At 36.7% G+C, this 21124-nt stretch overlaps 1 protein-coding gene across 8 annotated transcripts in view; it reads right to left on the reverse strand.

Moving 5' to 3' along the window:
• The window catches only part of FBXW7 (F-box and WD repeat domain containing 7), a 210507-nt gene that overhangs the window by 73748 nt on the left and 115635 nt on the right, over positions 1-21124 (reverse strand). For 4 of the 8 annotated variants that reach the window (XM_060116384.1, XM_060116368.1, XM_060116399.1 and 1 more), the window contains 2 exons: positions 19350-19399; positions 18132-18701 (listed from right to left, as the gene is read on the reverse strand). In XM_060116384.1, coding sequence (XP_059972367.1) covers positions 18132-18632 — 501 coding nt within the window. In that variant the 5' untranslated portion in view covers positions 18633-18701; positions 19350-19399. Of the gene's footprint in view, positions 1-18101; positions 18702-19349; positions 19400-21124 lie in introns of those variants that run through there. The other 4 variants (XM_060116378.1, XM_060116359.1, XM_060116390.1 and 1 more) reach the window with 2 other exon arrangements.

The following is a 21124-nucleotide window of genomic DNA, read 5'->3' on the forward strand; positions in this document are numbered from 1 at the left end:
TGTTAGGAAAAGGGGTGCGTGCGTGTGTGTGTGTGTGTGTGTGTGTGACTGACATGTTTTCTCGTGAGAGGACTCAGCACTTTCTCCTCGTAATTTTATCACAAGGAAGCAGAGAGACTAACAGTCCAATGTTGTGCAAACTTTAGTCTACATTAGAATCACGTGGGAGCCTGTTAAAAATACATATCCCACCCTTAGAGATTTGGTTAAGTAGTTCTGCAGTGTAAGCCAGAAACTTGCACTTTTAGTAAGCATTCCAGATATTTCTGATGGGTCACACTTTAAAGAATACTGGTCCTTATGAGTGGTCAACCTGTAACCTATGAACAGCTTACTCCAACTCATCATAATTCATTCCTTAGCTCTTCTCATGGCCTTGTCTTCTTCATAGTCTACTCCACTATTCTCCCTGGCTCTGATTTTCAGGTACACTTGATTATTTTATTATATGTGTTTCTCCTATATATAGGTCACCTCAAATTCCTTGTGAAAGTTAGGATACATATTTCTTTCAAACGAGGCTAATTCATTTGGCAGTTCAATACCTAAAACCAGTATATTAAATTCATAAAGCACAAAGTCCATAGGTCCCTGCTAAAACACTTAATGGGCTCTGCATATGGTGCTCTCCCACTCCAACCCACTCAATGCCCTTAATGGATCTGCACTAGATGCAAACTATTTTAATTCTGCAGTGAGTGATGAACAGCACACTCTTCTTCCACATATAACGTCTAGTGGAAACGGGTGCTCTATAGGTCAAACCAGCTCACAGAAATGTATGTGAAAAATATGGATGTCAACATACAAAAAAATTGAGAAATTATCATGGAAAAATCTGGAATTCCAGTGACTTCTGAAAAATTGGAAAATATGGCAATATCAGTATCCCAATTTTCACTCATCCCCTTTATCTAGAGATGCTTTGGCTCCCCAGGTCTTATATTTAGTCTATTTCATTCGTTTAAATTTCCTTTCTGGCCCCTATGCCTTGAGTTTGTGTCTCCTATAAATTGTGATGGGGTAAATGAGATTAAGAAGATTTTCTGGAAGAAAATCATTTCAGCGTAGTCCAGGAATCACTGCTAGAAACTAGTTATAAGATGGGTGAATGGTATTCTAGAAACATTTCTATTACTCATACTAACCAGATTTTCCCAAACCTTTGTGAAATACCCCATACCCTCAAGCCTGCACTTGCCCCTCCCCCATTAACATTTGGAAACATAACACCCTTACGGTGGTTGTATGCATTTACAGTAGTACTGTGCCCCACGCCTTCCTCTCCCCACTCCCATAAGAGCTAGGATCAAATTGTGGCACATCTTAAAAGGAAAATGGCAATTCTTCTGGTGCTCAGTAATGTTGCTGAATTGAACAAAATTTTAACTAGTAAGCTAATGTTTCCTCCAGAAACATGTTACAGAGGCAGGATTTTAATGTCTTCAATCCATCAAGAGCATCTAATACCTCTCCTTCTCTAGGAGGGAGAAGTTCAGGTGTTTCTCACCATATCCAGATACTGATCTGGTTTTTCTTCCGCGTTTTACACTATTGACCATTTAACATTCACCAAATAAATTATTCTATTAGTAGCTAATTTCATTATCTGAGCAAAAAGATCAGAATTCTAGCTCAGTGTTTTAATCACTTAGGCTAATGTTAGCTGTAAAAATACAGCAATAAATGGGGTTTTCAGAAAATGGTAATGATTCAAAAAAAAAGCAAACATATACAAAATATAACTTTATCAGAGAATACTGTTTATCATAGCAGTGACTAAGTTGAAAAGAAGTTCATCAATATTCAAAAGGACTAACTCCTCAGTATAATTTAGAATTAAAGATCGAAGTTTTGCCACTTCATTATATTGATAGTAACCAATCTGAGGAAATAATTTAAGACATTAAAATTAACAAATACAAGGAAGGGAAACTCAAAAGATAAGGTTCTTTGAAGTCTTTAACTATTATTGCACCTTCTCTCTGTCACATGATCAGGCCCTCCTCTAGGTATAAGCAATGTGTTTCTGCTGAGTTCATTCCAATCTTCCTTCACAAAGAGGGAAGTATAAATAGTAGCTGAAGAGAAAATGCCCTTATTTCCCCTCCAAAACATAATACAGAAATTAATAACGAGCAGTGCTCTTTAAAGTATGTCTGAGGGAGAAATAAGAATTTAACTAAGGCTATACTTAAGATGTTGAATTTCCTTTTTAGAAGCTATCAAAGATAAAAAGTAATCCAGAGGTCAAACGTCAGTGTTTTTGGATCCTGCACAAATGTGCCCTGTGGTTCGTAAGAGCCTGAGCAATCTTACTGGCTCAGTCATGACTCTTTCTTCACTCATTCACACCACTTGTTTGGGAATTGTAGATTATATTTCTCATTTCTTCACCCCAAGCAGCTAAAAGAAATTGAGGAAGAAGAATCATCTGCTCAAATATTCTGTAGTTCAGGATGATCTGGCTCTATGCTGCAATATTACCTTCTATGTTAACAAAAGAGGAAATCAAAACAAGAAAGATAGCGTCTTGGACTGGACGGATCATTCTTTTCTCACATCCATGATGAGGATGCCCAGAGCAACTAACAATGACAAGACTTTTGTTTTTAATGTACTTATGTGCATATACTTGAGAAATTTTCAAAAAGCATACACATATTCCCAAAGCACAGTAAGTCTGGGCACATATGTACTGTCATCCCAAGGCTCACTTTTTGTTCACTTTTTGTTGGCATTGTTGTTTTAAAATAGCAAAATGAATATATGCTAGTTGCTGGTTAAAAAAAAAGACAACACTAGGTATCTCACATATTATATGACAGGGCAGATAACTACTCCAAATATTAATTTCTAATTCTGAGCAAGGAATAGTGTACTAGAACACAAAGTATAAGAGAAAAAAGCACTTACTAACTATATTTAAACACGTTAAAAGCAATAGTAAGGTACCATATGGCCCTCTAGTGTTCAATGAAGAAACAGATGAATTCTTAATTCTTATATATGACATTTCATAGTAAAAAATAATACTTTCTCTGATTTACTAAGTATGTTAAACATGTTCATGTATGACTTCTACAAAAACCCAAATAGGTTGTATCTTCTGTGGCTTTACTTCTACGTGCTTTCTTTTGAACTACCATCCATATTTAGAGTATCCAAAAGATTCTGAAAGAACTCTTAAATGTTTTTAAAGATTTTCCATAAAAAAACCCCCAATTCTAAACAGAGAAGAAACAACATTTCTCAATTAAAACTAAACAGTATTAAATTTAAGGAAATTTTCAAAGAAGAAACAAAAATAATAGTGTCATGACTACAAATTAGGTAGGTATTTAGAACACAACTAATCCATATTCTCTAATCGTATTTTCCTTTCTCTGTATTCTACTTCTATAATTCATCCAACTTGGTTTTTCTCTTTATCATAATTTATAGATGACAGACATTCATTACAGCAACCAAAGCAATGAAATACATGAAAACTGTATTCCCCAGAAGAGAGGTCAAAGATAGGATTGAGATTTTAGGACAAGAGTCAGAGTAAAAAAGTATAGACTCAGAGGAGATTAAGATTGTAAGCACTGGTGAAAAACTGATTATTATTTTTTTATTACATAAAATTGATTATTACTGTCTAAATAAAGTTGGTGAAACACTAATTTCAAAATGGACCTAAGTTTATTACATGTTTTAAAAATATGTATTTATTGTTTATATATTGGAGTTTTGTAGGGGGAAGGTGGGGACTGGTATATGAGCAAGATCTAAATTATACTCCTAGCTCTGTCATTCACTTCTTGTAACTTTAAGCAAATAATATTTCCGAGTTAAAAACTTCAGAAACCACAGAAAGATCTGAAGTTCTTGTACTTGGTATCAAGATCAATCCTGCAAAAGTCAAGGTAGTAAGTTGACTACAGCCTGGAAACTCTACAAATGACCCCTCAAAGTACCACTTGGCCATCAGTAAATCACCAGAAAAAGACAGGATATAAACAAAGAAAATTTAGACAAATTTGCCCAATATTAACCCATACAGATATGTGGAATATATTCAAATAGTCACCTAGAAAGGTTCTATAATTACTTCTAAAAATTCTGCCACTATTCAAAAAAGTTACAACTCCTCATTTTCGTTTCTTTACAGCCTCCCAACACTAATTCCTATCCTATAGGTCTCAGCCTAGCTTTCATTTCCTCACTGAAGATATCACTGATTTAATTATTTGAATGTGGATGCATAAGTGTTGAGAAATACAAAGGTGGGAGGGACAATGAAAATGCTGGAAGACAGAATTTTAATACAAAATAATCTTAGTAAACAAGAACTTGGGGACTTCCCTGGTGGCACAGTGGTTAGGAGTGTGCCTGCTAATGCAGGGGACACGGGTTTGAGCCCTGGTCAGGTAAGATCCCACATGCCGTGGAGCAACTAAGCCCATGTGCCACAACTACTGAGCCTGTGCTCTAGAGCCCGCGAGCCACAACTACTGAAGCCCATGCTCCACAAGAGAAGCCACCGCCATGAGAAGCCCACGCACCGCAATGAAGAGCAGCCCCCGCTCACCACAACTAAAGAAAGCCCAAGCATAGCAACGGAGACCCAACACAGCCAAAAATAAATAAATAAATAAATTTATTTTTTTTAAACAAACAAACAAGAACTTGGTAAAGGAGACAAAATGTGAACTCAGTGAGGATGGAGGCACAATGGCAAATAACAATAGAAAATCTAATAGGGACAAATTTTTTTTTTTTTTTTTTTTTTTTTTTTTTTTTTTTTTTCCTTTTTGCGGTATGCGGGCCTCTCACTGTTGTGGCCTCCCCCGTCGCGGAGCACAGGCTCCGGACGCGCAGGCTCCGGACGCGCAGGCTCAGCGGCCATGGCTCACGGGCCCAGCCGCTCCGCGGCATATGGGATCCTCCCAGACCGGGGCACGAACCCGTATCCCCTGCATCGGCAGGCGGACTCTCAACCACTTGCGCCACCAGGGAGGCCCAATAGGGACAAATTTAAAGTCTTGTACTTAGGTTCAAAAACCTATAAACATTCACATTAAGTGGAACAGGATTAAACTAGACTGTGTTTATAAAAATACATAAGATTTTGTTTTCTGAAAACTGAATTCAATTTTTTTTTTTTCCAGGCCTCTCACTGTTGTGGCCTCTCCCATTGCGGAGCACAGGCTCTGGACACGCAGGCTCAGTGGCCATGGCTCACGGGCCCAGCCGCCCCGCAGCATGTGGGATCCTCCCAGACCGGGGCACGAACCCATGTCCCCTGCATCAGCAGGCGGACTCTCAATCACTGTGCCACCAGGGAAGCCCTGAATTCAATTTTTAAGCATTTTCTACATGCAAAGTACAAAGTCCTGTAAAACATAGCAGAATCTTAGAGAATCTACAATCTGATGAATCAATCATCTAGAGAATCAACAAACTAAATATATATAAATTAAAAAAAAAAGCTGACTACAACTATCACAATATAAGTTAAAAACAAAGACCTAATGGAGATACAGAATTTTGCCCGGAGTTCTGCAAAATATTTGTAAAGGAGATAAGATTTTAAATGGATCTTAAAAAGAAGGACAGAAATTTGAAAGAGCCTACAGAGGGAAGAAGACATTTAAAAGAGAAGGAGAAAGCTTAAGCAAACGTATCAAAGTAGTCTGCATTCCTCTGTTCTCAGAAATGTCAAATAAACTGCTGCTACTGAGGTAGCAAGTAGGGCAGAACAAGCTGAAGGAAATAAGATCAGGAGCAAGGCAAGGGTGTCTTCTCTCACTACTGCTTTTCGACATCATACTGGGAGTCCGAGCAAATGCAATAGGACAAGAAAAGGAAATAAGGGACATGCAGATTAGGAAGCAAGAAATAAAACTGTCTTTATTCACATATGACATGATCATCTATGAAGAAAATCAGAAAGGATAAACAACAAGAAAAAAACTACTGGAACTAATAAGTGATCATAGCGAGGAATCACTTTCCTATATACCAGCAATAAACAAGTAAATCTGAAATTAAAAATGCATTACCCAGGCTTCCCTGGTGGCGCAGTGGTTGAGAGTCCGCCTGCTGATGCAGGGGACATGGGTTCATGCCCCGGTCCGGGAAGATCCCACATGCCACGGAGAAGCTGGGCCCGTGAGCCGTGGCTGCTAAGCCTGCGCGTCCGGAGCCTGTGCTCAGCAACGGGAGAGGCCACAGCGGTGAGAGGCCTGCATACCGCCAAAAAAAAGCATTACCCTTTACGTTAGCACCCCCCAAAATGAAATAGTCATAAATTTAGCAAAACATGTCCAAGGTCTCAATGAGGAAAACTATAACTCTGATGAAAGATATCAAAGAACTAACTAAATGGAGAGATAGTCCATGATCTTAGATAGGAAGACTCATTATCAAGATGTCAGTTTTTCACAACCTGATGTATAGATTCAATGCAATCCCAATCGAAATCCCAGCAAGTTACTTTGTGGATATTGATAAGCTGATTCTAAAGTTTATATAGAGAGGCAAAAGACCCAGAATAGCCAATTCAATATTGAAAGAAAACAACAAAGTCAGAGGCAGAGGACTGACTAATCAAGACAGTGTGGTACTGGTAGCAGAATAGACAAATCAATCAAAGGGACAAAATGTCCTCATTTTCCTTTCCAAACTTGTTTTCTTGATAATGCACAAGCATTTCTCCACAGTAAGTAGGTCTTAAAACTTGTAATCATTAGCTTATCATCATTTAGGTTCACCTCTTATCATGTTGGAAGGAATCCTTCACTGATCACAAGAGCAAAGATGCATGTCTCAATTGGGGAAGAAGAAACCCAGTAAGCAAATGAATAGGCAAAAATATGCAAGGGCAACACTGGATAATCCCTGCCTTGCTTATGATCATGTCACCAATGGAGATACTAAGGATGATAAAAATGACACAGCTGTTTGCACAGCTTTTTAACACTTGCAAAGCATTTCACATTCATCATGCCATTTCAGTTCCACACAACCCTTTGCAATAAGGTCAGGTATCCTATTCCTGTTTCATGATGAAGAAACTGAGGCTCACGGAGGTTAATGGATGAGACAGAGCAGGTAAGCCTTCTTACCTCCTATTCTTTTCAGCACACAAGTCTGTCTAATAGTACCTGCCTAACCTATACACCAGGGATGTGATTCAACAGAGGAAAGCTATCCAACAATGACGTCCACAGGTCATGCTGGGGAAAGATGCTGTGGATATAAAAAAAAAAAAGTAACAAAATAAAGAGCCCAGAAACAGACCTACGTTACATTATAAATATAATCAACTGACTGATCTTTGACAAAGGAGCAAAGGCAATACAATGGGACAAAGACAGACCTATTCAACAAATGGTACTGGAACAACTGGACATACACATGCAAAAACTAACTCAAAATAGATCACAGACCTAAATGTAAAACACAAAACTATAAAACTCCGAGAAAATAACACAGAAGAAAACCTAGATGACATTAGATATGCTGAAGACTTTCTAAATACAACACTAAAGGTACAATCTATGAAAGAAATAATTGATAACTGGACTTCATTAAAAACTGCTCTGTGAAAAACGATGTCAAGAGAATGAGAAGACAAGCCACTGATTAGGAGAAAATACTTGTAAGAGACAATATGATAGAGGCCTGTTATCCAAAATATATAAAGAACTGTTAAAACTAAACAATAAGAAAAAAAAACTGATTAAAAAACAGGCAAAAGATCTGTACAGACACCTCACCGAAGAAGATATGCAAATGGCAAGTAAACATATGAAAAGATGTTGAATATCCTATGTCATTAGGGAATTTCAAATTAAAACAACAATGAAGTACTACTACATGATTATTGGAGTGGCCAAAATCCAAAATACCGACAACATCAAATGCTGGCAACAGGAACTCTCATTCATTCCTGGTGGGAATGCTGAATGGTACAGCCACTCTGTAAGAGTTTGGCAATTTCTTACAAAATTAAACATACTCTTACCATACTATCCAGCAATCATGCTCATTGTTATTTACCCAAAGGAGGTGAAAACTTCTGCCTAAACAAAAACCTGCACATGGATGTTAGAAGCATCAGAAATGAGAAACAGTATATACACTGACCCTAGCTATGCAAAATATGTATCCGTGTGGTTAAGGACTGGCAAGTAATATGTAAAAATTTATTCACTAATTACTTAGTGACAAATTATTAGGTATATGGGTGCCTTACACATGATAAGTACTCTTAGGCAAGATAAGAAATCAAAGGGCTTGAATAGGAGGGAGATAGGAAAACAAATTTAATATAATACGAAATGAGTCATAATAAATATAGCATGGGAGTAGAGATTAAGATAGGGAAACTCTTGGGGGGGGATAAAAACAGATACTAGCTGGCTTTATGGGTTATTTTACTGTCCCCCTCCTCCCGAAATTACTGTTTCATTGAATTTTCAAATTTTAACAAAAGTGCAACTTGGACCCAGAATGAGATCTAGGTTCAAATTCCTAGCTCCACTACTTACCACATGACTGACCACTGACGAATTACTTAACTTCTCTTCACCTGTTTCTCACCTCTAATACGGAGATAAAACTCAGAACCAACATTAACAGGACTGTTGAGATTAAATGAGGTTATATATGGAGAGTATTTAGCAATGTCCTAGCAGATAGTAAATAGTGTTCAATAAGTGGTTTATTATTAGAAGTAGCATTGTTATCAGTGCAGCTTGCCATTGCACTGATGAGGTTCAGAGCAAGAACAGGGAATAGTCTGGCTCTACTACACCTGAGCAGCACCTCCACTGACTATAGCATACAACACTTCAAAATCAATTTGTCCAGAGAAGGGCAACCAGGATGGTGATCCTAGAAAACATGTTGAAGGCATTAAGTCTGGTGAGAAGATTATGGATGAATATGACAGCGGTCTTCTATAAGAAAGGCTGTTACTGCTCTACATGGAAGAGGAAGGACCAAAGAAAGGTAACAGATGTCCACATAAAGGACTGTCTAAAAATACAATGCTACTCCACACTGTAGTATTCCCTAGTGATGACTTCCTTTTCAAGCCCAAGTCTCTTGATAAAGCTACTGGGCACAGGTTTGGACTTGGTGATCTCAAAGGTCCCCTTTGGATTCTATCTCAGGAGACTTAAAACTAGGATGGAAAACCTAAGCAGTTTAAATATATTAATCAGTTTGAAGAAATGAAGTGTTGGGAACAGGGGAGGGGAGGAAAAGCACTGGTGACTTCCTGGTAAAGCACTGCAGAATTATATTTTAAAAGATGGGTTCTGAAATTGCTCACAGGATGTTTAAATGAAAGATATTCATGTTTCAGGGACAGCCAAAAGTGCTGCCAAGGCTACTCTAAGTAACTCTGAAGAAACCATATATTAAATAAATGTCTTAGAAACAAAGAAAGATACCACCATGCTAACTACTACTCCTCTAATGATGTGGTAAGGTGACCTTAGAGAATTGCCAGCATGGCACCTGAGTCCTAGAGAGGTGAAGAATTGGTTATTCAAAGAACTCTTAAAGATTTCATTGCTTTTTTCCCACTATATTCAGCTGCATTTTCATGAAGAGATCATTATATAATGCCCTTCCTTGTGAAAGATGTCTTTTTATCCAGTCTTCCACTGGAGCATTATACATTATGGAAGTTATCTAAAAAGACTAAGCAAGTAGAATAAGAACTGTTTCTAATAGATATAGTTTTTTTCCCTAATAAATAATAGTAATATATGCCTGTTATAATAAGCTTGGGAAATTCTGAAAAGTATATAAGAAAAAACAGAAATAACCACATTCAGAGATAATTTCTAACATTTGGTTTAATTCTTTTTGATCTTTTCCCATGCATATATATAGATTATTGTATGTTTATTTCATAGTTAGGATCATATTATATACATAGTTTTGAGTTCTATATTTTTAGTAAATATTATATTTTTAAGGTTTTCCTGTTATTAAATTTCCTTTAAAAATGTGACTTTTAATGACTGTATGAGCTACCTGCAATTGATTTCTGCATCTTAGCAACACAGTTCTTAAACTAGGGTTTTAACTTCTCCTCCAGGGAGTCAACTGCTAATTGTTATTATAATGTTCCTCAATGTAACTATCTTTATAATGAATATCTGAGTTTTAAACTAAACTTAAATTGCATGCTTATTTATAATTTATAGTCTAGCTTGTGTACATCTTAAGAGGTGAAATGAGAATTGCTCACGTTGCAATCTGTGAAACTTCAGTTCTCAACCTGAATCAGCACTAGAGACAAATACATCAAATTTCTACTGTTCAAAAAATAAAAGAATTAAATGTCAACTCAAGACAAAACTTACCGCAAGAGTCACAAGGTAACACCAAATGAACTGTAACACAGAGAACCAACAACGGGTTCAAGGAATTGAATTTACTAATTCTAGGAAGGCGTAAAGATAGAGATGGAATTTGGCCTGGAATCTGAAGGATCTGGCTAGAGTTTATTAAAAGCAAGGGGAGAGGGGCTTCCCTGGTGGCGCAGTGGTTGAGAGTCCGCCTGCAGATGCAGGGGACACGGGTTCTTGCGCCGGTCCGGAAAGATCCCACGTGCCGCGGAGCGGCTGGGCCCATGAGCCATGGCCGCTGAGCCTGTGCGTCCGGAGCCTGTGCTCTGCAATGGGAGAGGCCACAACAGTGAGAGGCCCGCGTACCGCAAAAAAAAAAAAAAAAAAAGCAAGGGGAGAAATGGAGATGAAATCAGGTAGAAAAAATTGGTAAGATTGTGAAAAACTTCAAGTGTCCACCTATGGATTTGGCTTCATCAGTGGGAAATGGAGCACCAGATACTTAAAATTGAGGTTACTGATCCATACAGAACAAAAATTTATTTTTAAAAATTCATCCAATAATTCATACTGGCAACACATTGTCAAGGACATGGCATTATAGCCTGGTGCAAACAGAAACATTAAGCAAAGATGCTCTTAAGATTTTTAAACATGACTCTTCAATTTTATCTTACAAGTGCCTGGGGGTAAGAAAAAGGAAGATCAAGTGTTCATATGTGTTAAACTCTTCAGCAAACCCACAGACTTAGATGATAAGAAAAAGTCAAACCATTTTTTCACCAAATGAACAGAAGACTAGGATATTAAGAGACTAGAAAATCTAAAGAGGAAAATTAAAAACTGGTAGGAAGAAATACATACAGTAGTAGTTTTAGCTTTCAGTGGACCACTCAGGTGACAGTGCCCAAGAGACAGGTAGAAATGCAGGACTGAGGCCTGGGTGAATGATGGGCCCTTGAGACTTAATTTTGGAGTTACCTACCAAAGTAAAAACAGAACCCCTTTATCCTGTTCATACCTTCTTCCTTATCACCAACAAAAACAACATTAATAAACAACAGTTCATTTTAATTATATACATATGAAACAATCTGCCTCAGGAACATTTTGAGTATAACTATTTTTGGTATTTGTGGATACTTCAGAGAAGGTTATCATCTGCATAGAGTACAAATCAATGGAACACTATTAAAAATTTTTTAAATTCTCCATTCTGTGGGAAGATTTGTTTGGGTCTATAATTAAAATCCATAATTAATTAATTATTTGCAGTGAACAGGATAACAGATTTAAATATGTCCAACATTGAGAGCTATTATGGTTTAAAATAATGTTAATAAGTATTTTTAAAACTGCACTAACAGGAATTAATTAGAATTTGACCATAAACTAAAGTTCATTTTGCCATCCAGTTGTAAAATTCACAAAGCATTTAAAGTATACAGATGTTTTAAAGAAGAAAATTTAGAGAAACTGACAAATTCTAATAGAAGGAAATGATGCCTACCTATCAACTAGGAAGATCTGTGAAAAGCATCCCCTTGGAAATTTGTTCTATTCTTATTTTTATCAGAGATCAGCCCAGCTTATTATAGTATGCTCCCACTCCTCCTGAGCATCCTTTTAAAAGTATTTATCTATTTCTCTATTAATAACTTTTTCCACTAGAGGGTGATATGATGACTGAACACTAAAGGTCATAAAAAGTATGTAGACTGATATCTTCTGTGGGGAATGAAGTGTGTTCTGTGAGATTAGGGATGAAGGATAAGAGACAAGATGAGGTCATCTGCAAACTACTTGCGTGCCCCAGGCACTACACTACTGGCTTTACATAAATTACTTTACTCAATCCTTACAAAAGCCCTGTGAAGGAGGTATTATAGTCTTATTTTACAGATAAGGAAACAGTTCAATGAGATTACATATTTATGGCCATATAATGAGCGGCAAAATCAGAATTCAAGTTCAAGTCTGAAAAGCTCTTTTCACTCTACTAAGGTAGGGGAAACCCATCTCCTCCAGTGTGTCCCCTTCCCTCCGCTTCCACCCTCTCCACATGTTTAAAATTGGGTTAAACTGGGCTGAGTGAATGTTTCCAGTCTGTCCTCCTTCACAAATGCAGGCGGCATGACTATTTGTTGGGCTATGTTTCCTAGTGGATGTTATTCAAGATGACTGCTCTCTGGACCTCTCTCCACCTAACAGAATTTAAACTTTGGTTCTTTGTCTTACAAGAACAAGACAAGGCCAGGGACTTCGTGATATGGCCCTCGCTCTCTAGAACTCTACCTAAATAAAGTAGAATTTAGAACCCTATTTGATTTCAGTTGTTACCCACATTGTCCTACAAAGTTTGCCAGTAGGTCTGGCTCAAGGGAGTAGCTGAAAGATGCTGGACTAGAAACAAAACTGTAATTTTGATCCCCTGACTGGTTAGTGATCCTTGTCCCCTAGTTCCTCTATTGTTTTGAATCTAGAGACAAGAAAGTCTCAGGCCTCTTATACACTAACCTACTGCTTCTTTGAATATATACATATTTTTACTAAACACTTATTTCTTATTTGAGGGAAAAGGATTTAAAAAAAAACTGCTTAGGGACTTCCCTGGCAGTCCAGTGGTTAAGACTCTGCGCTTCCACTGCAGGGGGTGCGGGTTTGATCCCTGGTTGGGGAACCAAGATCCCATGTGCCGTGCGGCACAGCTAAAAAAAAAAAAAAAACAGCTTAGTTACCAGGAGAAATCTAACAATCAGGATGGCAAAAAAGATATATTAATTTGAGATAAGGAATGAAGTTATGTGAGAACAAATAAAAGGCACTATGATAGACATGGAAGAAGCAGAAATCGGTGCTCAAACATGGTTCTCTTCATGAAAAGATCAGGAGGATACAAGATCTGGCCTGATGGTAATCTCATTTGCTTTTCATTTTACTAGAAAATGAGTTGATACTCTACATTAAACATGGAAAAGAAGTCTTTAGTATGGGCTGGGCATCTCAAGAAACAAGATTTAAAAATATATATATATAAAAAAATATATATATATAATATATGTATTATATATATATATTATATATATATATATATTTGACTGTTGACACAGGGAGTTAAAACTGTTGACTGTTTGACTGTTGACACAGGGAGTTAAAACTGAATTTGACTGTTGACTGTTGACACAGGGAGTTAAAACTGAAGAGATGGGCATTTCTATGCAGGGAAGCAAGTTGAATTTCGAATTTGCAGGCAGACTAACCAAACTTACAGAAATAGCTGGCACACAACCACTAATTAAGAAGCACATTTGATGGAATCCAGAGAGGAATGATATCTGTTATCCAGTCTCAAATTTTATTGTCACTTCTTCCTGTTATAACTTTAGCCTTGAGCCCTCATAACTTCAGTACTTGTTAAATATCACGAAGAAAAGCATTTAACTAAGCAATCCGTACTTTCTAAAGGATAGCTCTGTTGATTTCAAATGTGATATGGTATTAGAAAACCACCATACTTCAAATCCTAGAACCTAGAGACTTACAATTCTGCTGAAAATCTTGTTTAGTAATGTTTGCCAAACTCTACCATAGGGGGCAGCATAGCGCATGGAAAGAAAGGGTTTTTCTGAAATTAGGCAGATCTGTCTTAAAAATCTCTTGCCACTTACAGTGAAATTTTGGGGTGTTGGCCTCTCTGCAAGCTCTGCTTACTTAAGTTTGTTTGCAAGTTCATAGGAACTTGCAAACAGTATGGACTTAATAAGCACAAATTCTTGACTGCCACTGTCCTTGACTCTTTACATTAAGAAAGTCTGGAATTTCTAATTTATATTATTGCCATAGGCTCCCATTAGAATAAATCTTTGGTGACTAGAGGGAAAAAAGATTGTCCTAAGAGTTTTGATAGTTTCCAATATGCTTTCAAAGAAAAGACCAATACAATGAAGGACCAAAAATGGTTTTTCTCATTAATATCATATTTGCATATATAGCATGTTCAGGAATGCCAAATAAGTCTAGTGGTCCAAAGGGTATGTTTAAGAAACTGCCCCAAAACAAACAAACAAACAAAGAAAACAAAAAAAAAAAAACATTTGAAAGGTATCCTGGGTAAGACTGTAGAAGGCTAATCCCATATTAACATTAAAAAATGGGATTTAAAAAATAATTATTATACCTCCACTCTTCTCAAAAGTTATAGTTTTTAAGAGGATTTAAAAGAAATTGTGGCTGAGGGTAGTATCTGTAGAAGTGTCTTATGTTTATAATGATCAAGAGTTTACAGTGTCTTATGTTTATAATAATCAATAATTTAGAGCTGCTCCAAATAAAGTAATTTTGAAACAGTGAGAGCTTTCCCCCTGTTTACTGTAGTTAAAAGATTTATACACATGGGTGACTGACATTTTCTCTTGAAGTAACACAGTACTAGGTGATTTTTTTAAATGTTGTTGAAAAAATAAAATGTTGTTGGGAATGATCCTGAAGAAGCGTTTCAAGAATGAACAAAAAGGAAAACGAGCCAATCTCAGATTGACATCCTACTTTTTAGAAGGGCATCTCTGCCTTGGCAATCAAATAGTTTTATATTCTTCTTGCCATATTTATTAAGGCAAATGACCTCCAGATAAACAGTATATCAAAAGTGCGTTTTACACACACACACACACACACACACACTCACATAAACACATGAACACATCTAGCTCTGCTGCTGTTAGTACTCAGTCCACTCCTGTGGCCTTGTATGTATAACACAATAATTGTATTCACAACTCAAGAGTCACTAGGGGAAACAGACTTAAATTCAGTATGTTTGTTTTTAAGGAGGTAGCTAATCTGTATAAGACATATCTAAAAGTTCTGTCTATGGTTTCATCTTGAAGGGAAGGGATGAAGCACCCGTCAAATCTGTACACTGGAAATTTTCCTACTGAACACTATGATGACTTCTCCTTTAGGGAAATGATACATTTCGTCTAGTTGGCTTTCTAGTTTTTAATTTAAAATGCAGCAGAATTCATTGACAGCTTTGCATTGTTCTGAAAGGCTTAGTTTTGATTAAACTTCTTTCTTAAATAAGATAATGCAATTAAATACTAAGTCCCTATTCCTCCAACTGAATCCTCAGAAAAAAACAGGAGAGATATAAATTTCCTCTTTTGAGATAGTAACCTTGAGGGAGAGAAATCAAGAGATCAGGTATATGAGCTCGGCAAATTGCACTATAAAAGGTTTGAGCTTTGCCACTGGTTGTGTTAGAGCCATCTGGCTGAGATCCAAAGCACTACTTCAACACCTTGAGACAGGGATGGTAAAAGGGATGAAAACCACCACTTGAAGCCACTTCCTTCCTAGATCAAACCAATTAAATAAAATCTAAACTTGCAGATAGGCTAGGGAAATTAGGGATAAACATGTTTTAGAAAGAGTTTAAGGTTCACAAGCCGAAGCAAAACTGATACAGCAATGCAACTATTAAACCGAGTGTCTAAGCTATTTTATTGCAGGTCAAGTTAAAGAGGATGATATTAAATCTGTTTGTGTGTTGTTTATGGGCTAAATGATTCACTGTAAAATTTAAAAGTAAGCAAATAAGAGGATAAACGACCTCAGCCATTATTTATTTTAATGTCTGTAAAATAAGATATTATTTGAGTTAAAATGCTCCTTTCCAAAGAATTGTTTAACTCACAGTCTACACTACATGGATATTCATGATTTTTATCTAATTTTTAAATGATAAAGAACCAGAAAGCATGCAAAGATAAAGATCTATGAGCGAAGAAGCCTGAAGGGAAAAAAAGGATAGAAGTTATGCTACATACCTCATTCATTCTGAGTATAATTCTTTTTACTTTCTCTCCTCTTTATATAGACCACTACTTAGCAACACTGCCTAAAATATTGATTAAGATAAATTCTAACTCCAGCGAAATGCACATGATGTCCTTATTGAATTTCCTGTAATTTCAATAGCACCAAAATACAGAGAAAATAAAATTCAATGCAGAAGAGAAGTCAGCGCTTAGATGACTTAGGAGCTAGTGAACAAGACCAAGGTATGTAAAGAAAACTCTCATTTCCAACTTTGGGTGGTGTGTGTGTGTGTGTGTGTGTGTGTGTGTGTGTATGTTCATATTCTTTACAACTTAATTTTTTTTATTATGGAAAACTTTAAACATACTTGGAAAACTACGTAGAATACCCACGAATCCCTATGTCCCTATAACCCGGCTTCAACAATCAGCAATTCATGGCCAATCTATACCCTCCTTCCTATTCTCCCCTTCGGTATTATTTTGAAGCAAAGCCCAGACACTGTATCATTTCATTTTGACTGTAATTTGATGGGGGAAAGGGAATACAATAGAAAGATTGGGTAGTGGGAAATGCTTCCTCTTTCTCTCCACAATCCCTGCCCCTTGTTATGACCGCAATTTTAAGTGATATTTCCAGGAATGTTTTGAGGAAAGAAGCCCACATGCCACCCCCCAGAATTAGCACTGGCAATTCCATATTTACTCAAACACTTCCCGCTTCCACCTCAGACAGCAGCTCCCTGCCTATCCAGCAAGGACAATTCTGGGAAGCAATGACAGTGTGTGATAGTGACAGTGTATCCAGTCCTTAACTCTGGCACAGCCTCCAAGGACTGTATTAAAATGGAATTGTGTCTCAGCACTAGATTAGTCACCAAGTCCCTAAACTGATAGGATTCCTCTAGTTTAGACAAGAGTCTAACTGTCCACCTTTTAAAACATGGCTATGGCTAGTTCCATGGGCTACCACCAGCTAAATGAGATAAGGAGGCACATCCAACAGAGCCGTCTCCCAGGAACAAAGGGAAAGGAAAACTGCAAGCAAGGGAAGTAGTGGCAGTAACTTAAGCGGAAGTTGGGAATCTAAGTGCATCTTCATATCACCTCCTATTTCTCACAGTCAAATACCAACCAAAATGGTGTGGTTATCCTATACTTAATATTCAAATTGCCTGGAGAAGCAAATGGAGTGTTCCACTAAAATGGAATCAGGAAAAAAAAAACCTTTCCTCTGGGGTTCCTAAATGCTTTAACTTTAATAAAATAACTAGAAGAAAACAAGCAGTGAAGACAGCACCATACATTCTTGTTGTTTTATAATGTAGGAAAAATGTTTCATAATCTTAAATATGTCGGCATCTAGTATTTTAACTTTTAAAAATACCTACTCAGATTTCCCCAACAACCAAATACTAATATTCAGACTGTAATTTTACCTGTTTACATAACAAAGAGAAAACTATTTACAAAGGATATATCTTATTCATCATAATAAGAAAACTAATTATGAGGTAACTTCCAGTAACTAGTGACTTGGAGTAACACCTGTGAATACACAGCCCACCAGCCCAGCTGCACTTGGTAAATAAGAAAAGAGCCTTCACTACTTGATCTACACAAACCACGTTTCACTCCAACCCTCTCCACTACATGCAACCTACTAACCCCTGTCCCAGGGACAAAACTGATAATGAAATTTGATATTAATGATTTTTCATAGTAATAGGATCAAATACCCTCTCTCCATGTGTAATAACATTGTCCCATTATCAGTATTTCTATTTCTAATACTTTCTAATACCTTCTGTAAAACAAAAATTAGTTCATTTTAGTACTACACAACTGAAGATTAATTTTGCAATACTACAGAGACTGTGAGCAAAGTTTCATTACAATTAATACGGGTATGTAAACTTTCTCAGGTGAAGAGCAGACTAAATGTACTCACTTTTGTTGTCTTTGTATAGAACGGGGAGGAGAGCTGGTGAATAGGCAGGTCCACGATACTACTAGAGTTGGTGACACTGTTACTATGTGTATGTTCATCTTCCCTGCTGCTGTCATCAGACTGATCAAAATCATCACTCTCCTGGTCCATTTCCTCTTCCTCTTCATCCTCCTCATCTTGTTCACCAGCATGTTCTTCGTCTTCCTCTTGTTCCTCTTGGTTTCCCGAGGAGTCCTCATCTACTGAAATAAACCGGTTATTGTTTTCTTCCAATTGTCCTTGCTGGGAATCACTTTGGTCTCCAGGTCTAGGTTCTGCTCCAACGACTTCACCATTCCTTGCAGTGTGCTCCTCCTCTTGTTGTCTTAGCTGCTGCTGCTGTTCCTCCTCCACCACGCGATTCATCTGCTCCTCATCTGCCTGGCTTGAGGAAGGGTTACCTCTCAGAGAGCCTCCAGTTCGTCGTCTTTTGCTGCCCACAGAGAGCAGTTCCTGATTCATTTCCAAAAGCCAGCTTGCTACTTCTTGGACCTTGGCTAGACTATCAGAAGATGCAAAGGTTTTCACATTCTGTAGAGAAAAATGGGGGGAGGGAAAAAAGGTTTGTACAATCTACATTATCTTCTACTTTTATGTTCTATGTCTATATTCCAAATTTCATTAAAGACTGTAAAAAGTATTTGATGCCATGGAGACATTAAGATATTCTTTTGGAGTCAGTATAGAAAGTTTAAATTATAAAAGTATGAGACTTTATAAAGACATACACAAAAATCATATAGTAAACAGCTTTATTTTAATCTCCTTTTAAAAATAATTTTAGAACAAAGGTTCATAGTTTAGTTGCTTTGACCAATAAAACATAATCTAACCAATAAAACATGTTTAAATTTTAGATCATTAGCTCATAAACTATACCCTTTGTCAAACTTCCACAAAATGTTAAGAAGTGTATCACAAAAAAACCTATTCAATGCTCAGTTAAGTTCAGGAAATGCTGAGATAAACCAAGATTAAAAGGCTTTTTTTTGAACTTTAGGAATTTCCCAAACTTTTCTGATCACAGAAACTTGCCTTTAGACACAGTTTTCTGACAGTTACCAAATATAATCACTATGATTTTCATTTTTCATAATGAATATAAATCAACTAGACATAAAATAAATAAAAAATTTTATTTCAAAAAAAGAAAAGAAAAAAACGTTCGTAAGTTCATACCCTCTGACCCAGTCACTCCACTTCTGGCAATCTATCCTAAGGAAGTAATCCTAAAACAGAAAAAAAAATGATGCAGAGGATGCTCACTGCAGCTTTATCCACAAAAACAAAAAAAATAAATGTAAATGTAAGTTAAAATAATCAAAACCCAAATGTTCAAGACAAAGGAACCCATGAGATGGGATATATTTAGTACAATCCCTAAACATTATGTTCATAAAAAAAATTTGTGAAAACATGGACGTTTTCACAAAATGAAGGACATTATATGATCACAGAATGATTTTTAAACTGCACAAGACTAGATTGAAGAAATATTTCAAAATATAAACTGCATTTAGGCAGTGGTATGATAGGTGTTTTAATTCATTTTTTACCATATTTCTCAAATTTTATGCATCAAGCATGTTTACTTTTATGTTTTTAACAGTGGCTCTAAAATTTAATCTGATATAGAATCTTTTCATAACATTCCTTCTTAAATTTCATCCTTTGCAGATATCTATATGGACATGCTTGAGGTTACAGAAAATAATGCCAACACATTACACAAGTTTATATAAAATTCCTTTAAAAAATACCTTTAAGGTTTATGAGATAAGGAAATACAATATCCATTTTCTATCATGCCCTAAGAGTAACAACATTATATCACAATTATCTTTAAATAAAACAGCCTTATCCACCTCTCCAACCCTTGCCACTAGATGGTCACTCCCCCAAAGGTCCACAGTTCTCACGGCAAATTTTAAGATGGGGTCAAGAAAGTCCAAAAGATCGTTTTTAAATAACAGTATTTTATTTTCTCTTCTATAATCAACAATTTCTAAGAAATAAGCTACAGTGTGGGGGGAAAAATTCTTAAATTTTAATTACTCTAGAAGTATAAATGTAGAAAGAGAAGAGTTCTAAAGATGGACACCTGAGACCCTCCAACATTCTAAAAGAAGTAGCCAGCAAAGGTGACTGAGTAGGAAAACCAAGAACAAGAGGTCCCCGTAAAGCCACGTGAAGAAAGCACATCCAGCAGGAGAAAGTAAATGATGACAACTACTGCCAAGAGATCAAGGAGGATGGAGACAAAGAACTGACCACCGGATTTAGTAACATGGAAGTCACTAGTAATAGGAGCAGTTTTCGTTAGTTGAAGTCTGATAAAAGTAGATTTAAGAGACTGGGAAAAGAGAATAGAGATGGTGGGTATGGAAGAGTTTGGAGTTTGATGCAAAAGGGAACAAAAGAAAGGGAGTAGTAATTGGTAGGGAAAACGGGGTCAAGAGAAGATTTTTGATCCTTTAAGACTAGAGAACTAGCAGCATATCTGTACACTGACAAGACTGATCCAGTACAAAACAAAAAAGTCGATAATGTAATCAAGAGATAAGAAATAGTGAAGTGATATCCTTACGTCATTAAAAAGGGGGTGATGAGAAAGCGTTCAAACGTTAGAAAAGGGGATAGTTAGAAAAGGGGATACTACATTTACGGTAATAGATGGAAAAGCAGAATAGTATTATATAAATACTTTACTTCTTTTAAGCATATTTCTCAATGTGGGAACTGTTGGAAGTAGGTAGATTTTTATAGTGGTCAGAGTCTTTGGAAGTTCCCTGCTCATTCCTTCAATTATTTTTTCCTTTTCTTTGTAAAGTAGGAAGAAGCAAGGTTATCAGCTGAGAGTGATGTTACAAATTTGAAGAGAAAGATATGAAATAGCCCTCTAGGGAAAGAGGAAGGGAACCTTCTTTCACGCAAGAGATTTTGATGATCAAATG

Source organism: Mesoplodon densirostris, chromosome 1, assembly GCF_025265405.1.
Source record: "Mesoplodon densirostris isolate mMesDen1 chromosome 1, mMesDen1 primary haplotype, whole genome shotgun sequence".
In the NCBI taxonomy this organism is placed as follows: Eukaryota; Metazoa; Chordata; class Mammalia; order Artiodactyla; family Ziphiidae; genus Mesoplodon; species Mesoplodon densirostris.